This window comes from Mustela erminea, chromosome 10 (assembly GCF_009829155.1).
Source record: "Mustela erminea isolate mMusErm1 chromosome 10, mMusErm1.Pri, whole genome shotgun sequence".
In the NCBI taxonomy this organism is placed as follows: domain Eukaryota; kingdom Metazoa; phylum Chordata; class Mammalia; order Carnivora; family Mustelidae; genus Mustela; species Mustela erminea.
Window position 1 is genome coordinate 46,749,987 of NC_045623.1, and position 16,502 is coordinate 46,766,488.

The 16,502-nt window shown below is 34.9% G+C and overlaps 1 protein-coding gene across 2 annotated transcripts in view; it reads right to left on the bottom strand.

Annotated features, from left to right (window-relative positions):
- Positions 1-16,502, bottom strand: part of MSH4 (mutS homolog 4) — a 103,406-nt gene that overhangs the window by 24,214 nt on the left and 62,690 nt on the right. For both annotated transcript variants that reach the window (XM_032301674.1, XM_032301673.1), the window contains exons 9-14: positions 13,890-13,964; positions 6,660-6,724; positions 5,188-5,357; positions 2,890-3,026; positions 1,784-1,887; positions 388-512 (exon numbers count right to left, since the gene is read on the bottom strand). In XM_032301674.1, coding sequence (XP_032157565.1) covers positions 388-512; positions 1,784-1,887; positions 2,890-3,026; positions 5,188-5,357; positions 6,660-6,724; positions 13,890-13,964 — 676 coding nt within the window. The remainder of the gene's footprint in view (positions 1-387; positions 513-1,783; positions 1,888-2,889; positions 3,027-5,187; positions 5,358-6,659; positions 6,725-13,889; positions 13,965-16,502) is intronic.

A 16,502-nucleotide genomic window follows, 5' to 3' on the forward strand; every position in this document is an offset into this window, starting at 1 on the left:
TTCCTCTACTTTAAGTCTTAGTCTAAGACCATAGGCAAGAGGCTATATTTCAGGTAAAAAAATAAAGCATTCATAATTGTTATATAAAATTACTTGGATGGAATACAAATTTCAGTACACAACATAATTATTTATTTATTTATTTATTTAAAAGATTTTGTTTATTTATTTGATATAGAGAGAGAGAGAGATCACAAGTAGGCCAAGAGGCAGGCAGAGAGAGATGGGGAAGCATGCTCCCTGCTGAGCAAAGAGCCCCATGCAGGGCTTGATCCCAGAACCATGGGACCCTGGGACCATGACCTGAGCTGAAGGCAGAGGCTTAACCCACTGAGCCACCCAGGCACCCCAGTACACAACATATTTATTCCAAAGAAAGTAACTTACCATAGTCAGAAAGAGTGCAGGCATGAGCAAATGACAGTAGCATATCCAGCATTGACACAGTATCAGATAGTTTATATAAGCAATGAATATGCTCATAAACCTCACTAAGCAGTTTGCACACTATCCTGAAAGTATACATTTGGAAGTCAGGTATTGATTTTAAAGAGAGACATACAATATAATTATAAAACAATATCAAATGTATTGCCTAGGGTAAAATACCATTCAGAGTTCAGTTGTATTCCACAGGTAAATCTATTGTTCTTTTGCCTCATTTTAGAGATTAGGAAATTGAAGTTCCTTGAGTTCAAGAAATTTGTAGCAAGAATGCATCTTCCGGTATGTTAACATCATGTTTTAGAAATGACTGCTGTTATTAAATACTAATAAAATTAATTTTCATTAATAAAATTATTTTATAGGTCAAACAAGACCTTAATATACTTCAACAGACCCCACCTGCTAATTATTTTGGTTTTTTTTAATGTTAAATTCAACATAAAAATTACTAAATTCTCTCTCTTTCATAACACACACACACACACAGACACACCCTAACAGCATAATTATTTAAGCTTTTATGTAGCAGAGGTGTTACACTGTGACATAATATAAAAGGTTTTCCTTGGAGCACCTGACTGGCTCTGTTCTTGGTCTGGTTATGAATTCAAGAGAAAGAGTGTAGAGATTACTTAAAACAAACAAACAAACAAATCTTAAGGGGTGCCTGGGTGGCTCAGCTGGTTATGCATCTGACTCTTGATACTAGCTCAAGGTCTTGGTTTTTCCCTTATGAGGAGAAATATGTTCCCCGAACCTATTAGATCTCATAATCTCTGTGGTCTATGCCTTGAAATTGTTTTGAAAGTCCAACATTTGTCTTTATCAACTTAGCTCATTGATTATGAATGATCATTTTTTATTTTGCTAGGCCCTCCCTCACCCCACCCATGAATGATCTATTCTTATTTCTAGCTGTACTGCTACTGTTTCATGATCAGCAAAAGACTGGCACTATTGTAATTTTATATATAAATGAAGTTCAGGGCTTGCATACCATAGGAAATGAATAACTGAATGAAGCCCAAGATAAGCCCATCATGTGTCAAATTCTGCATCATGGTAGAATGCGTACTATGGAAGTATTAAGTATAATGATTTTTTTTGTTTTTGTTTTTGCAATAGATTTGCCCTAAATCTTCTGTAAGGCTGAGCAATCCCAAACACAATGACAGACTTTAAAAGTTTTAACTGTTCTTCCAGGAAATGTTCTTTCTTTGTTAACAATCATAATTTTATAATTTTCTACTATCAAACAAAAAGTCAATTAATGAAAATTTATTATAATGTTTCAAGTTGAACCAACTTAATATTCAAAAATTTCAAATGGGCTTACATATAAGTCATATGATAGATTTCTCTCAAAGATTCTTGACATCTTTCATTCATTTTAATTAAGTCTGCTGATGTAAAGGTATAAGAACTTTTCACTTTAGATATCTGCTAGGAAATTAAAAAACAAAATTAAAAAACTATCAAGATGTGTGTACACTCCTATAAAATAAAACATACACATTTTAAACAGTATAGATATTTAGGTTAATTAATTTTGGAGATAAAGCATCACAAATAATGTCTCAAATAATGTCTGCAAAAAAGAAAAGAACACTTTCAAAGTTAAAGCCCTTAAAGTTAACCTACATTATTTTGGCACAACTATTTGAACAGATCTTAAAATAGCTCTGCAGAAATGTCAGACAGTACATCTTATTACCCAGTAATATGCATGACAGATATCAGTAATATTCACTCCAACTCTGACCCATCTTAGCCCTTGCCCCATATCTGAACCTCACTCAATTTCTAATCCCATTACCATATCTCAACCAATTCTTTGCTTTTTCTATCCCCCATTACCTGTTAATACAATGTGTTAAATGGTTTGTTTTTGTCAAAAAAAAAAAAAAAAAAAAGGTACCCCCTGAGAGCACAGAAAACAAAATTAGAGTGGGTTAGACTTTTCCCAAACTGGTATATCATGAAGATGTGAGTATGTATTAAGAATAAATATTTCCCTGGTTCAAAGGTATGGCAATATTGGATTTTAAAAAGTTAGCAGATTTCTTTATTTCAGGATTTTTAAACCTTTAATAGGCAAATGTGCATTGAGAACTACCTAAGACAGAAGATGGTACAATATTTTCCAAACTCCTTTGATCAAATTATCTTTTGGACTTTTTAAATTTCCTTTTTTTTTTTTTTTAATACATACCAAGCTTCCAGAACTGTGGGATGCACTGTTTGGTGTTTCTCCCCCAAAATAAGAAAATTAGAAGTTTCTAACTCAACTCTTACATTAGTATAACTGTTAGATTTACAGGAATAGGAAAGCAATATACAGAACATTTGAAATATTTGGCATGTAAAATTCAAGGAATGTCTGAAAAAATGTAAAATGTATTTCAGAAAAAATAATTCCCAAACCAAAACTCTAAAATGAACCTTAATAAATTCTGAAGGAAGTCGATTATTGGGTAGAGCTGTATAGTCGGTAGTCATCTGAATGAAAAATCCTCGAGCAGAGCTAAAACTTGTCCTTAAAGGAAGACTATATTTTTCTGCAAGCTGTGATATCATTCCTAGTGGCCAGAAACAAGAAAAACAGAAAGAATTTTAATGAGAATATTACTGTTTTTAAAAAATCACTTTTTTTGGTTTTTTATATGTAAATAGGAAGGTCTTGCTACTCTTTTAAACTGTAAAGTTTTTTTTCTTTATTTACACATTTTTAACTTTATTTTCTTTTTTTCAGCATTCCAGTATTTATTGTTTATGCACCACACCCACTGCTCCATGCAATATGTGCCCTCCTTAATACCCACCACCAGGCTCACCTAACCGCCCACCCCCCCCTCCCTTCCAAAACTCTCAGTTTGTTTCTCAGAGTCCACAGTCTCTCATGGTTCATCTCCCCCTCCAATTTCCCCCCACTCCCTTCTCCTCTCCTTCTCTCAATGTCCTCTGTGTTACTCCTTATGCTCCACAAGTAAGAGAAGCCATTATGATAATTGACTCTCTCTGCTTGACTTATTTCACTCAGCATAATCTCTTCCAGTCCCGTCCATGTTGATACAAAAGTTGGGTATATATCCTTCCTGATGGAGGCATAATACTCCGTTGTATATATGGACCATATCTTCTTTATCCACTATAAAGATTTTTAATGTCTAATACATATGGTGGTCAAGTACTCTTTTAAGAAAAAAATTGGTAGTACAAAGATAGTCATTTTATAGGTAGGTAGTTTGAAAGTAAAAAAAAAAAACTGTTAAAAATTAAACTAAGACTATTTCATACTCTATTAGAATATGTTTTCACTTAACTTTTTAAAAAGTGAATAGTCATGTAAATTATTATAATCATTAGTTCAGAATAAGAAATTCTCTCTACAAAACATATTTTGTAAAACAAAATATTCCAAAAAGGAAATGGTGGTACAACAAATACTTAAAATATCCAAATTTTCCTATCAACTTCAAACTTACCACAGAGTTCTAAATTTTTATTTATTTATTTATTTTAAAGATTTTATTTATTTATTTGAGAGATGGAGATCACAAGTAGGCAGAGAAGCAGGCAGAGAGAGAGGAGGAAGCAGGCTCCCCGCCGCGCAGAGAGCCTGATGCAGGGTTCGATCGCAGGACCCTTGGAGCACAACCTGAACCAAAGGCAGAGGCTTTAACCCACTGAGCCACCCAGGTGCCCCATTCAACCAATCTTCTTGATTAATTTCACTCTACAGAGAAAAAATGTCTCAGTGCCTCTGCATTCTCTAAGGGGAAGAAAAAAACCCCAAACACCCAGCCTTCAAAGACAAATTCTGGTCCCCAGCCTACATTTCTAATCTTATCTCTTGCAAGTTCTATCAGGGAATACCCCATTCCATCCTAACCAATTTCTTTTCTCATCCACTGAGGTTTCATTAACCTTTGTGCTTTGGTTTGTACCATTGCCAGTATATGGGATTCCTTTCTAGGCTATTCTGTCTACTAAAAACATTCCCATCCTCTATGCTTCCACACCCAATCAATCTTGGACCCCTATAACCTGCTATATTTTTCATCATATATTTATACCCATTATAGTATATGGTCTATGTGACTGATATACTGATCTATCTACCTATCTATACATATGAACACACACATACACATGCACAAACACTCACACATATACATTCCACACACAGGCATTTCTTTCTTGTCTGTCTTCCCTACTATATCATAAACTCCATGAGGACAGGGACTTTATCCTGTTCACAATATAGTCCTAGTACCCTAAACAGTGTCTATATTTATAAGAAATTCCATAAATTTGTTAAATGAAGTAGTACTTAACTAGAAATTAAATAAAGTGGTAGTTGCTCAAATGCTACCTCTTCTAGACAAATACATCTCTTCCTCTGAAATCACTTAGTACTGACAGCCTGCATTTTTCATATAATTTGTATACAATGTTATATGAAGGTAGACAAACATGTCCTGGTCTTCAGGTAACTCTAAGTTTGAAGAAACTCTATATTTAAGTTTGGAGAAAAAAACAGACACATTCTAACACTTAGAGATACTTATTTTCAAAATCGTATTTTAATATATTTTAAATGACAGTGTTAACCTTATCTCTTTTGGTAACAAAATTTTAAAAATATGCATGGCCTGTTATCACCAGCAGAAAAGCACATGTTCTAAAAAGGTTTAATTTAAGAAAAAACAGAAAAATACAGTGAAGCAATTAAATTACCTGCTATGTCATCTACAATCTCTGTATATGTTCTTCTAGCTATGTCAAGAAATTCATTTATGTTGGATCTCACTGCGTAGCACTTCTGAGTCCTCATGTTCAGGCATCCTTTCATGTATCTTGCATCATCATTAATTATGGTTTTAATTTTTTCAAGTATGATTCCAAACCTAAAAAAGAACATTATAGGCAATAAGGCAAATGATTATTTTAATTTGTAATTTGAGTCACAGTTAATGACATATTTTCTTGGAATAAACAATCTTAAATATAACAACTCTTTCTTGAAATCTATTGAAAATTATTTAAATAATTTAACAATATATGTATGTTACATTACATAAACTAGAACCGTGACTATAAAAATTTTAAAATATGCTGTCAGTCAGGACTAGTCTCTTAAAGTAACATGAAGTCACCAGGAACAATTCTATAACTGCTAATAAAAAGCTCTCCCAAGGATGCCTGGGTGGCCCAGTCAGTTAAGCGTCTGCCTTTGGCTCAGGTCATGATCCCAGAGTCCTGGAATCAAGTCTAGCATTAGGCTCCTTGCTCAGCAGGGAGCCTGCTTCTCCCTCTGCCTGCTGCTCCCCTTGCTGGTGCTCTCTCCCTTTCTCTTTCTCTGACAAATAAATAAAATCTTTTTTTAAAAATCTCCCAAATTAAACCCCTGACTGTCCCTATGAGTATAAAATATATCCCTGAAGAACTGTTATAAAAATTATGGCTTTGTGTTCATTAACTCAGTCAACATTTACTTATAGCATGTATGACCACTGTGTTTGGTGCACAGATCCAAAGAAGAATTAAGTGTTTGGTTCTTGCCTTCAGGTGGGGCCAGACAAACTAAACACATATTGTAAGACAGTGTAAGAGAAACCTCACAATAATCAGTAATTAAGTACAGGGATCATGCAAACCAAAACTCTTCTGTTTTATCCTGTTCTGTATGTTATTTGTAATCCTGTTTTATTATTAACCTCAGTTTGTGGCTCATAAAATCGGTAAAATAGCAGTTCTTAAGCATCACATGTCTTTTTGGTCAAGAAGCTAGATGTCATTGCTAAAAACAATATTAAACTGTATTTAGATCTCTTATTCAATATTTATACCTACTAATTTTGGTTACATCAAGCCCTTTATGATTTACAAGAGAAATATGTACTTTCATATTTGCAAGTCTTTCCATGGGGAATGGCTAAAAGAAGAAATATCAAAACTGTGTATGATTTCAATTTTTAATATTATTCTAATTGCCTATTAACACAAAAACTCAATGTGCTGTTACCCTATTTATGGGTACTTATAAGATGTAATGTATAATTAGGACTTTGATGAATAGTTTAAAGATTGTTAACCAGAGTTCAAGTAATTGTTCTATTGATTACAGTTAGAGTCCTTAAAATCATTCATGATCTGGAAGAAAGGAATAATTAGCATGGATATTTAATTAACAGTTGAGTGACAAAGACCTCTTATCTTCCAAGGAACCACAGTAAGCTCTTAATAAAGGTGTGCTACAGTTTCTCAAAGCAATCTGTTAAAAAATAAAATAAAATTGGTTAAAAATAATAAATTATAACACTATTCAAATATAACATTTTACATTTAATACTTGCAGCTTACCAAGAGTTTTCTTGCTTCATCTCATTTGTATACTCATAAAAGATATTTTAGGTATGTAGGTGAGGACAGATGGTACCTTTCCCATTTTCCAGATAAAGAGCATCTGACTAATAAAGGGCATCCAGTGCTTTACTCTTATGACTTTAGTTTTTCTTGTCTTTCAACTAATTTTTAGCATTCAACTACTTATTAAAGTTAGGAATTTAAACAGCTATCATTGTACATTTAGAGTACTCTGCATATCATTCCAAAATGTGGGTTTTAAATATGCATTAAACGAAAAAGTGCTTTGCATATTTATAAATAGAGCAATTTCTCCATTCTTATATGGCAAAAGTAGAAGTTTAATTTTGCTTAATGGAAACTATAAGTGGTCACTATTTAAATAACTAGAAACAAGAGGAAAACAGTTAACTTTTTTTAACTTAAAAATATTTTTCATGTATTTAAAGTCAATTAATTAATATACAGTGTATTATTAGCTTCAGAGGTAGAGTTTCATGATTCATCAGTTGGCATGTAACACCCAGTGCTCATTACATCAAGTGTCCTCCTTAATGACCACCCAATTATCCCTTCCCCACATCCACTCCACTCCAGTAACCCCCAGTTTGTTCCCTGTAGTTAAGAGTCTCTTATTGTTTGCTTCACTCTCCTTTTTCATCTTATTTTACTTTTCCTTCCCTTCCCCTAGGTTCATCTGTTTTGTTTTATAAATTCCACACGAATGAAATTATATGATATTTGTCCTTCTCTGACTGACTTATTTCATTCAGGGTAATAACCTCTAATTCCATTTACATGGTTGCAAATGACAAGATTTAATTGTTTCTGATGGCTGAGTAAATTTCATTGTATATATACGCTGCATCTTCTTTATCCATTCATTTGTTGGTGGGTATCTGGGTTCCTTTCATAGTTTGGCTATTGTGGACATTACTGCTATAAACATCAGGGTTCATGTATCCTTTTGAATCACTGTTTGGTCTGGAAAAAATACCTAGTAGTACAATTGCTGGGTAATAGGGTAGCTCTATTTTTAACTTTTTGAGGAACCTCCATACTGTTTTCCAGAGTGGCTGCACCAGCTTGCATTCCTACCATCGGTTTAAGAAGATTCCCCTTTCTCTGCATTCTCACCACCATTTGTTGTTTCCTCACTTGTTAATTTCTGTCATCCTGACTGGTATGAGGTGGTATCTCATTGTGGTTTTGATTTGTATTTCCCTGATGATGAGTGATGCTGAACATCTTTTCCTATGTCCGTTGGCCATTTGGAAGTCTTCTTGGAGAAATGCCTATTCATGTCTTCTGCCCACTTCTTGACTGGATTTTTTGGTTTATGGGTGTTGCGTTTGATAAGTTCTTGGATTTATAGGCCTTGGTTACTAGCCCTTTATCTGATTTGTCATTTGCAAGTATTTTCTTCCATTCCATAGGCTGTCTTTTAGTTTTGTTGACTGCTTCCTTTGGTGTGCAATAGCTTTTTGTCTTGAAGTCCCAATAATTCATTTTTGTCTTTGTTTCCCTTGTCTTTAAGACATGTCTAGCAAGAAGTTCCTGCAACCGAGGCCAAAGAGACTGCTGCCTGTGTTCTCATCTCATCCATCTCATGGATTCCTAGGTCTTTCATCCATTTTGAGCTTATTTTTGTGTAAGGCATAAAAAAGTTGCTGAGTTTCATTCTTTTGCATGTGGCTGTCCAATTTTCCCAACACCATTTGTTAAAGAGACTGTCTTTTTCCATTGGACATTCTTTCCTGCTTTGTTGAAGATTAGTTGACCATAAAGTTCACAGTCCACTCCTGGGTTTTGTTTTCTGTTTCATTGATCTATGTGTATGTTCTTCTGCCAGTACCATACCATCTTGATCACTACAGCTTTGTAATACAGCTTGAAGTCCAGCACTGTGATGACACCAGCTGTGGTGTCTTCCAATTCTTCCAATCCATGAGCATGGGAGGTTTTCCATTTCTTTGTATCTTCTTCAATTTCTTTTATAAGCATTCTATAGTTCTCAGAGTACAGATTCTTTACCTCTTTGGTTAGGTTTATTCCTAAATTATCTTACGGTTTTTGGTGCAATTGTAAATGGGATCAGCTCCTTGATTTCTCTTTCTTCTTTCTCATTGTTAGTGTATAGAAATGCAGCTGACTTCTGTGCATTGATTTTATATCCTACCATGTTGCTGAATTCCTATATGAGTTCTAGTAATTTTTAGGTGGTCTTTGGGTTTTCAACAGAGTATCATGTCATCTACAAAGAGTGAAAGTTTGACTTCTTCTTTGCTGATTTGGATACTTTTTACTTCTTTTTGTTGTCCTAGCTCAGGCTAGGACTTCCAGTACAATGCTGAATAACAGTAATGAGAGTTACTGGACAGGACATCCCTGTCATGTTGCTGACCTTAGGGGAAAAGCTCTCAGGTTTTTCCTGCTGAGAATGATATTCACTGTGGGTTTTTCATATATAGTTAACCTGGCATTTTTAATTAACATGTAATTAACATATTATTTGTTTCAGGGGCACAGATCTGTGATTCATCAGTCTTACACAGTTCACAGCACTCACCATAGCACATACTCTTCCCAATATCCATCGCCCAGTCACCCCATCCCTCCACCAACCCCCTCCACTCCAGCAACCCTCAGATTTTTCCCTGAGATTAAGAATCTCTTATGGTTTGTCTCCCTCTCTGGCTTTATCTTGTTTCATTTTTCCCTCACTTCCCCTATGATCCTGTCTTATTTCCCAAATTCATCATGTCAGTGAGATCATATAATAATTGTCTTTTTCTGATTGGCTTATTTCACTTAGCTCTAGTTCCATCCACGTCTTGCAAATGGCAAGATTTCATTTTTGATGGCTGCGCAATATTCCATCGTGTGTGTGTGTGTGTGTGTGTGTGTGTGCGCGCGCGCGCGCGCTACATTTTCTTTATCCATTCATCTGTTGATGGATATTTATCCTCTTTTCATAGTTTGGCTATTGTGGACACTGCTATAAGCATTGGGGTTCAAGTGCCACTTTGGCTCATTACATTTGTATCTTTCAAAGTAAAATAGTGCAATTTTTTTTACAGTAGTAAAAACAAAACAAAACTACATTAAAATAGTGCAATGGCTAGGTCATAGAGTAGCTCTATTTTCAACTTTTGAGGACCCTCCATACTGTTTTCCAGAGTCAATTAACCTGACTTTTACCTGCTATTTTAGGCAATGGCAATAATAATTTTCTTTTGCTTATGAACAGGAAATATTTAAATACTAATGAAAGCTATAAAATTCATAAAAGCATAAAGAAAAATATTTAAATTGCTTATAATTCTACCACCCTTCCAAATAAATTACTTAAATATTATGGTATATTTCCTGTCATTACCTCAAATAAAAAAAAGTTTGTCATTGCACATTGCTTTTCTCCCCTAGTTAATACTTTATCACAAGTATTAGAAACTTTTAATAGCATAAATTTTAATAAATCATAATATTTTACCCTTTAGAAAACAGTCTCTTCCCCTCATTATTAGAGGTCTATACTACTTAGAATTTCTAATATAAATCATGTTGCAAAGACCATAACTGAACATAAATTGTGGTCAGTATTTCTTGAGTTCTTTTGGACAGATTTCTAGTATTGTAACACTGTCAAAAGACAGATGTTGTAAAACTTCCCTGTGAAGTATGTACAATTTGTACTCCTACCAGCTGTCTATGAAGTCTGTCTCACTGTTCTCTGAGTAGCAGTAAATTGTATCCATTAAGGAGAAAAACAAACAAACAAAAAAAACTAAAACTTTGCTTCTTTTGCATATTAATGACTTTAATTTGTATTTCTTTAACTAATAGTAAGGTTGAACATGTTTGGTACTATTTATTAACCTCTTTGATTTTCATTTTGGGGGCATTTTCTGTATTTCTATTGGTATTCCAGTATTCTCTTATGAAATTACATGAGTTTTATGACAGAAATTACTATTTTATCTGTCAAATGCTACAAATTTTTCCTAACTTTCTTTGGCCTTTACTTTCCTTTTACATATCAAAGCTTCTTCAAATTTGGGGCACCTGGGTGGCTCAGTGGGTTAATCCTCTGCCTTTGGCTTGGGGCACATTAGTCTCCCTGCTCAGCAGGGAGCCTGCTTCCTCCACTCTCTCTGCCTGCCTCTCTGCCTACTTGTGATCTGTCTGTCAAATAAATAAATAAAATCTTTTGTTAAAAAACTTCAAATTTGTGTTTTATTGAATCTATCAGTTTGGGGGGATGATTTATTATACCTCTCTCATTCTAAGGAAGATGACATTTTTTACATCTTTTGTCAAACTGCTTTCATTATGTATTTTTTAGAATGAAATCTACAACAAATTCTTCCAGATTTTTCATTATTTTTTCTTTTAAAAAAGCAGTTCTTCCTTGTCACCTTAAGTTTTAAAAAATGTTTTGCACAGGGGTTCCTGGCTGGCTCAGTCAGCAAAACAAGGGACTCTTGATCTCAGGGCTGTGAGTTATAGACCCATGATGGGTAAAGAGATTATTTAAATAAATAAATGTTTAAAAAAAGTTTTGCACAGTAGAATATTTAAAAACACATTAGGAAATCACATCAGAAATATTTCAGGTAAGAGTAATCAATGAATGAAATCACTGAGTGAAAGTTTAATGAGGAACAGGATATTTACATAGTCTCAAAGTATCTCTCCACAGATTACTTAATAACTTTATAGTGAAGAAATGGATCAAAGTTAATATCACCAGTATGGGGAATGACATCATGTGCATCCTGATGTGAGGTACTGAGAAAAATACAACATTGCTCATAGAGTATTACTGCTAAATATAATAAGCTGAATTTAATCGTGAGAAAATAACCACACAAATTGAGGAATATTCTATAAAATAACAGATACTTTTCAAGATGTTAATATAATGAAAGACAAAGAAAGGATGAGAAACTTTAAGCTGAAAAGAAGTATAAAGAAACATGACATTAGGGGCTCCAGGGTGGCTCAGTCAGTTAAGCATCTGCCTTCCAATTAAGTCCCAATCCCAGGATCCTGGGATTAGACCCACATCAGGCTTCCTGCTCAACAGGGAGTCTGCTTCTTCTTCTCTCTCTACCCCTCCCCTTGCTCATGCGCTCTCCTGCTCACTCACTCTCCCTCAATAAATAAATAAAATCTTTTTTTTAAATGACATTAAATTTCCCTGATAAGTAGTGATGATGAACATTTTTTCATTTGCCTGTTGGCCATTTGTATGTCTTCTTTGGAGAAGTGTCTGTTCACGTCTTCTGCCCATTTTTTGACATGATTATGTGTTTTTTGGGTATTGAGTTTGAGGAGTTCTTTATAGATCTTGGATATCAGCCCTTTGTCTGTAGTGTCATTTGCAAGTATCTTCTCCCATTTCATGGGTTGCCTTTTTGTTTTGCTGACTGTTTCCTTTGGTGTACAGAAGCTTTTTATCTTGATGAAGTCCCAAAAGTTTATTAGCCATCAGGGAAATTCAAATCAAAACCACATTGCGATATAACCTTACACCATTTAGAATGGCTAAAATCAATAGGACTGGAAACAACAAGTGTTGGAGAGGATGTAGAGAAAGGGGAACCCTCTTACACTGTTGGTAGGAATGCAATTTGGTGCAGCCAATTTGGAAAATAGTGTGGAGATTCCTCAAGAAATTAAAAATAGAGTTACCCTGTGACTCTGCAATTGCACTACTGGGTATTTACCCCCAAAGATACAGATGTAGTGAAAAGAAGGGCCATATGTATTAAAAACAGCAATGTCCACAATTGCCAAACTGTGGAAAGAACCCAGATGTCCTTCAACAGACAAGTGGATAAAGATGTAGTCCATATATACAATGGGATATGATGCAGCCATCAAAAAGGATGAATACCCAACTTTTCTATCAACATGGACGGGACTGGAGGAGATTATACTGAGTGAAATAAGTCAAACAGAGAGAGTCAATTATCATATGGTTTCACTTACTTGTGGTGCATAAGGACTAACATGGAGGACATTAGGAGAAAGAAAGGAAAAGTAAATTGGGAGAAACTGGAGAGGGAGACAAAGCATGAGAGACTGTGGACTCTGAGAAACAAACTGAGGGTTTTGGAAGGGGGGAATGGTTGAGCCTGGTGGTGGGTATTAAGGAGGGCACGTACTGCCTGGAGCACTAGGTGTGGTGTATAAACAATGAATCTCGGATCACTGAAAAAAAAAATTAAATTAAGATGTTTAAAAAAATGACATTAAATACAATGTATGGTCCTGGACTGGACCCTGTATCAAGGAAAAAAACCTATTAAAAAAATTAGTAAAACAATTAGAAATTTTGAGTATGGACTATATATAATAATATTGGATCAATTTTAAATATCCTAAATTTTTAAATTATATTGTGGTTATGTAAGAGAACACCTTTGATCTTAGGATATACACATGTTAGTATTTAGGTACTGCAATTTTCAAATGGTTGAATAAGAGTAATAATAAGAATATAATATGTAGTGAGTGCTGTGTGTATATGGAAAGAATTGGGGAATTCATTATTCTATTGTAACTTTATCTAAATTTGAAATTTTTTTTTAAAGATTTTATTTATTTATTTGACAGAAAGACATCACAAGTAGGCAGAGAGGCAGGCAGAGAGAGAGAGAGGAGGAAGCAGGCTCCCCGCTGAGCAGAGAGCCCGACGCAGGACTTGATCCCAGGACCCTGAGATCATGACCCGAGCCGAAGGCAGCGGCCCAACCCACTGAGCCACCCAGGCGCCCTGAAATTTTTTTAAATAAAAAGTTTTTTTAAGGGGCGCCTGGGTGGCTCAGTGGGTTAAGCCTCTGCCTTCGGCTCAGGTCATGATCTCAGGGTCCTGGGATCAAGTCCCGCATCGGGCTCTCTGCTCAGCAGGGAGCCTGCTTCCTTCTCTCTCTCTCTCTGCCTGCCTCTCAGTGTACTTGTGATTTCTCTCTGTCAAATAAATAAATAAAATCTTTTAAAAAAAAAAGTTTTTTTAAAAAATTAAGGCTACCAATGTTTTATACAATATACACCATATAAATTACCTTTAAAGGATCCACAAGTTCCAAGGTATGTTTTAGGTATATTAGATTTGTTATCTTTGATTCCGCTGCATTAACCTATTAAAATAAAGATCCAAATGTGGACACCATAAATATACAAGAATGGATTTTCTCTTGAACATTCTACACTTACCATACTCATATATTTTTATTTATCAACATACCCAGTACACCAGCATAAACAGTAGTTACAGTTACTGATACATCACAAAAAGCCTAGTGCACTATTTTCCTGGAAGTCTGACAATGAGAAGAGTTCACCTCATTGTATTCAACTTCCATTTCTACTTCAGCCCCTCGGGTCCAGCTTAACCTACAGTGGTGACAGGAGATAGAGTTCAATCCTGAGCAGTACTAAGAGACTAACGTTAATTGAAGAAGGCACAAAGGGTATTTGTGAAAGATGATATTTGAAAAGCTTAATCTGAAACTCCCAGGCAATTACAGAACAACACAAAGCTCTCTCACTGGTTCCTGTTTGCATGAGTAAAACAATTTTCAGAGTTCCAGTTGTCCAAATTAATTAGGTTTTCAAAATAAAGCAACATCAACATTTAAAATTTAATAAATAAATTTTTAAAAATTAAATTGTAGTATCTCTAGAACAAAAGAGTGGTATTAAACCTTGGGAAATGAAGAATATTTTGTGAATGGACAAACCTACCAATGCTGACAAGGAGTTTTAGGATATTACATTATGATATAATAATGTATTTGATACAGTGTTCTTTCTTTTTGCAGTCTCCTGACCTATATCCCTATTGCACAATACCTAGACTGTTTGGTGACTACATCAACCAATTTAGAAGAAATGCCAAAATGAATGTTGCTAGCCCCAAAACAAGTTACTGCAGACTTTCTTACAATGGATCTCTGAAACTGGAAGATTAAAAATAAATAATATTCACCAAACAGAAGACAAATATCACTCCTGTTACCAAAGGAGAATATCTTACAAAAATACCATTTTACCTTTGAAGAAGAACAAGATAGAAGGACTAACTCTAATAAATATCAGCCTATAATAAAGTTAGACCAATTAAGAAATGGTAGTATCAGCATAAGGACAGGCAGAACAATCAATGCAACAGAATAAGGAATCTAGAAACAGACTCAAACATATGATTTCAGCCAAACATTTCATTTATAACAACGGTTGACTAAAGAGTAATGGAGAAAGGACAGTGTTTTTTTGACGAATGGTGCCAGTTAGATTATGAATCTGTATGGAAAAAAAGGAAATGTGGTCCCTTCCTCATACAAATCAAAATACCAATTCCATATGGATTATAGGTCTAAATACAAGAGGTAAAACAATAAAACATCTAGAATATAACAAACAAGAGTATCTTCACTATCCTGGGTGTTCTTACCAACTTTAATAAATTTGATAACTAATGAATTACAGGGCCAAACTAATAGCCAAAGTTATTTATATCTCTGCTATTGTCTGGCTTTTGTCAATGCACAGATTATCATATTACAAACCCTGCAATCACAAACTCCAATGTCTGTGTTTTGCTTCCTACTCACTAGGGGACATTGCCGCCTAATAACTACCGACTACTGTAGTAATGTTTTCCTCTCATTCCTTCTGACTTCTGACCATGTGACCCTATGTGGCATGATTTCTCCTCTCAAAATTATAAGTAATAAAAATCTTTTAATGGCCTCAGCCTCTCTATGTCATCACTTAGTCATTTCCATAACTTAAAATCCCCTGGGTACAATCAAGCCACTGGGGTAGGTAAAGACTTCTTATGCAGGATAAAAACCACCACAATAAAAGAAAAAACATACACTAGCCTACATTTAGATTAAGAACTTCTAATAAGGCAGAGAAAGACAATGAGGATCTTACTTATATGTAGAATCTAAAAACAACAAAACAAGCTCATAATGCAGAGAACACAATGGGGGCTGCCAGAAGTAGGCAGTAGGGGGTGGGTAAAATGGAAGGAGGTCAAACCTCCAGTTATAAAATAAATAAGTAATGAGGATTTAATGGACAGCATGGTGACTAGAGTTAATAATACTATATTGCATATTTGAAAGTTGCTGAGAGAATAGATCTTAAAAGTCCTCACAAAAAAAAAATTAAGCATATATGGGGATGGGTGTTAAGTAGATTTAATGTGGCAATCATTTTACAATACATACAAATAAAAAATCATTAAAAAAAAAAAAGAACTTCTGGGGTGCCTGGGTGGCTCAGTGGGTTAAAGCCTCTGCCTTCAGCTCAGGTCATGATCCCAGGGTCCTGGGATCAAGCCCACATTGGGCTCTCTGCTCAGCAGGGGCCTGCTTCCCTCTCTCTCTCTCTGTCTGCCTCTCTGCCTACTTGTGATCTCTGTCTGTCAAATAAATAAATAAAATCTTTCCAAAAAAAAAGGAACTTCTATTTATCAAAAGGCACCATTGATCTAGGATAGGTTCTCCAAAAGCCAACTCAGAGAAATCAGAATTTGAGGACAAATTATTTATTTGAAAAGTAATTCCAGTAAGTACAGGCAAGAGAATAGGACAGGGCAGCAATACAAGATACACTGATGAGGAGGAGTCAAGATGGTGGAGAAGTAGCAGGCTGAGCCTATA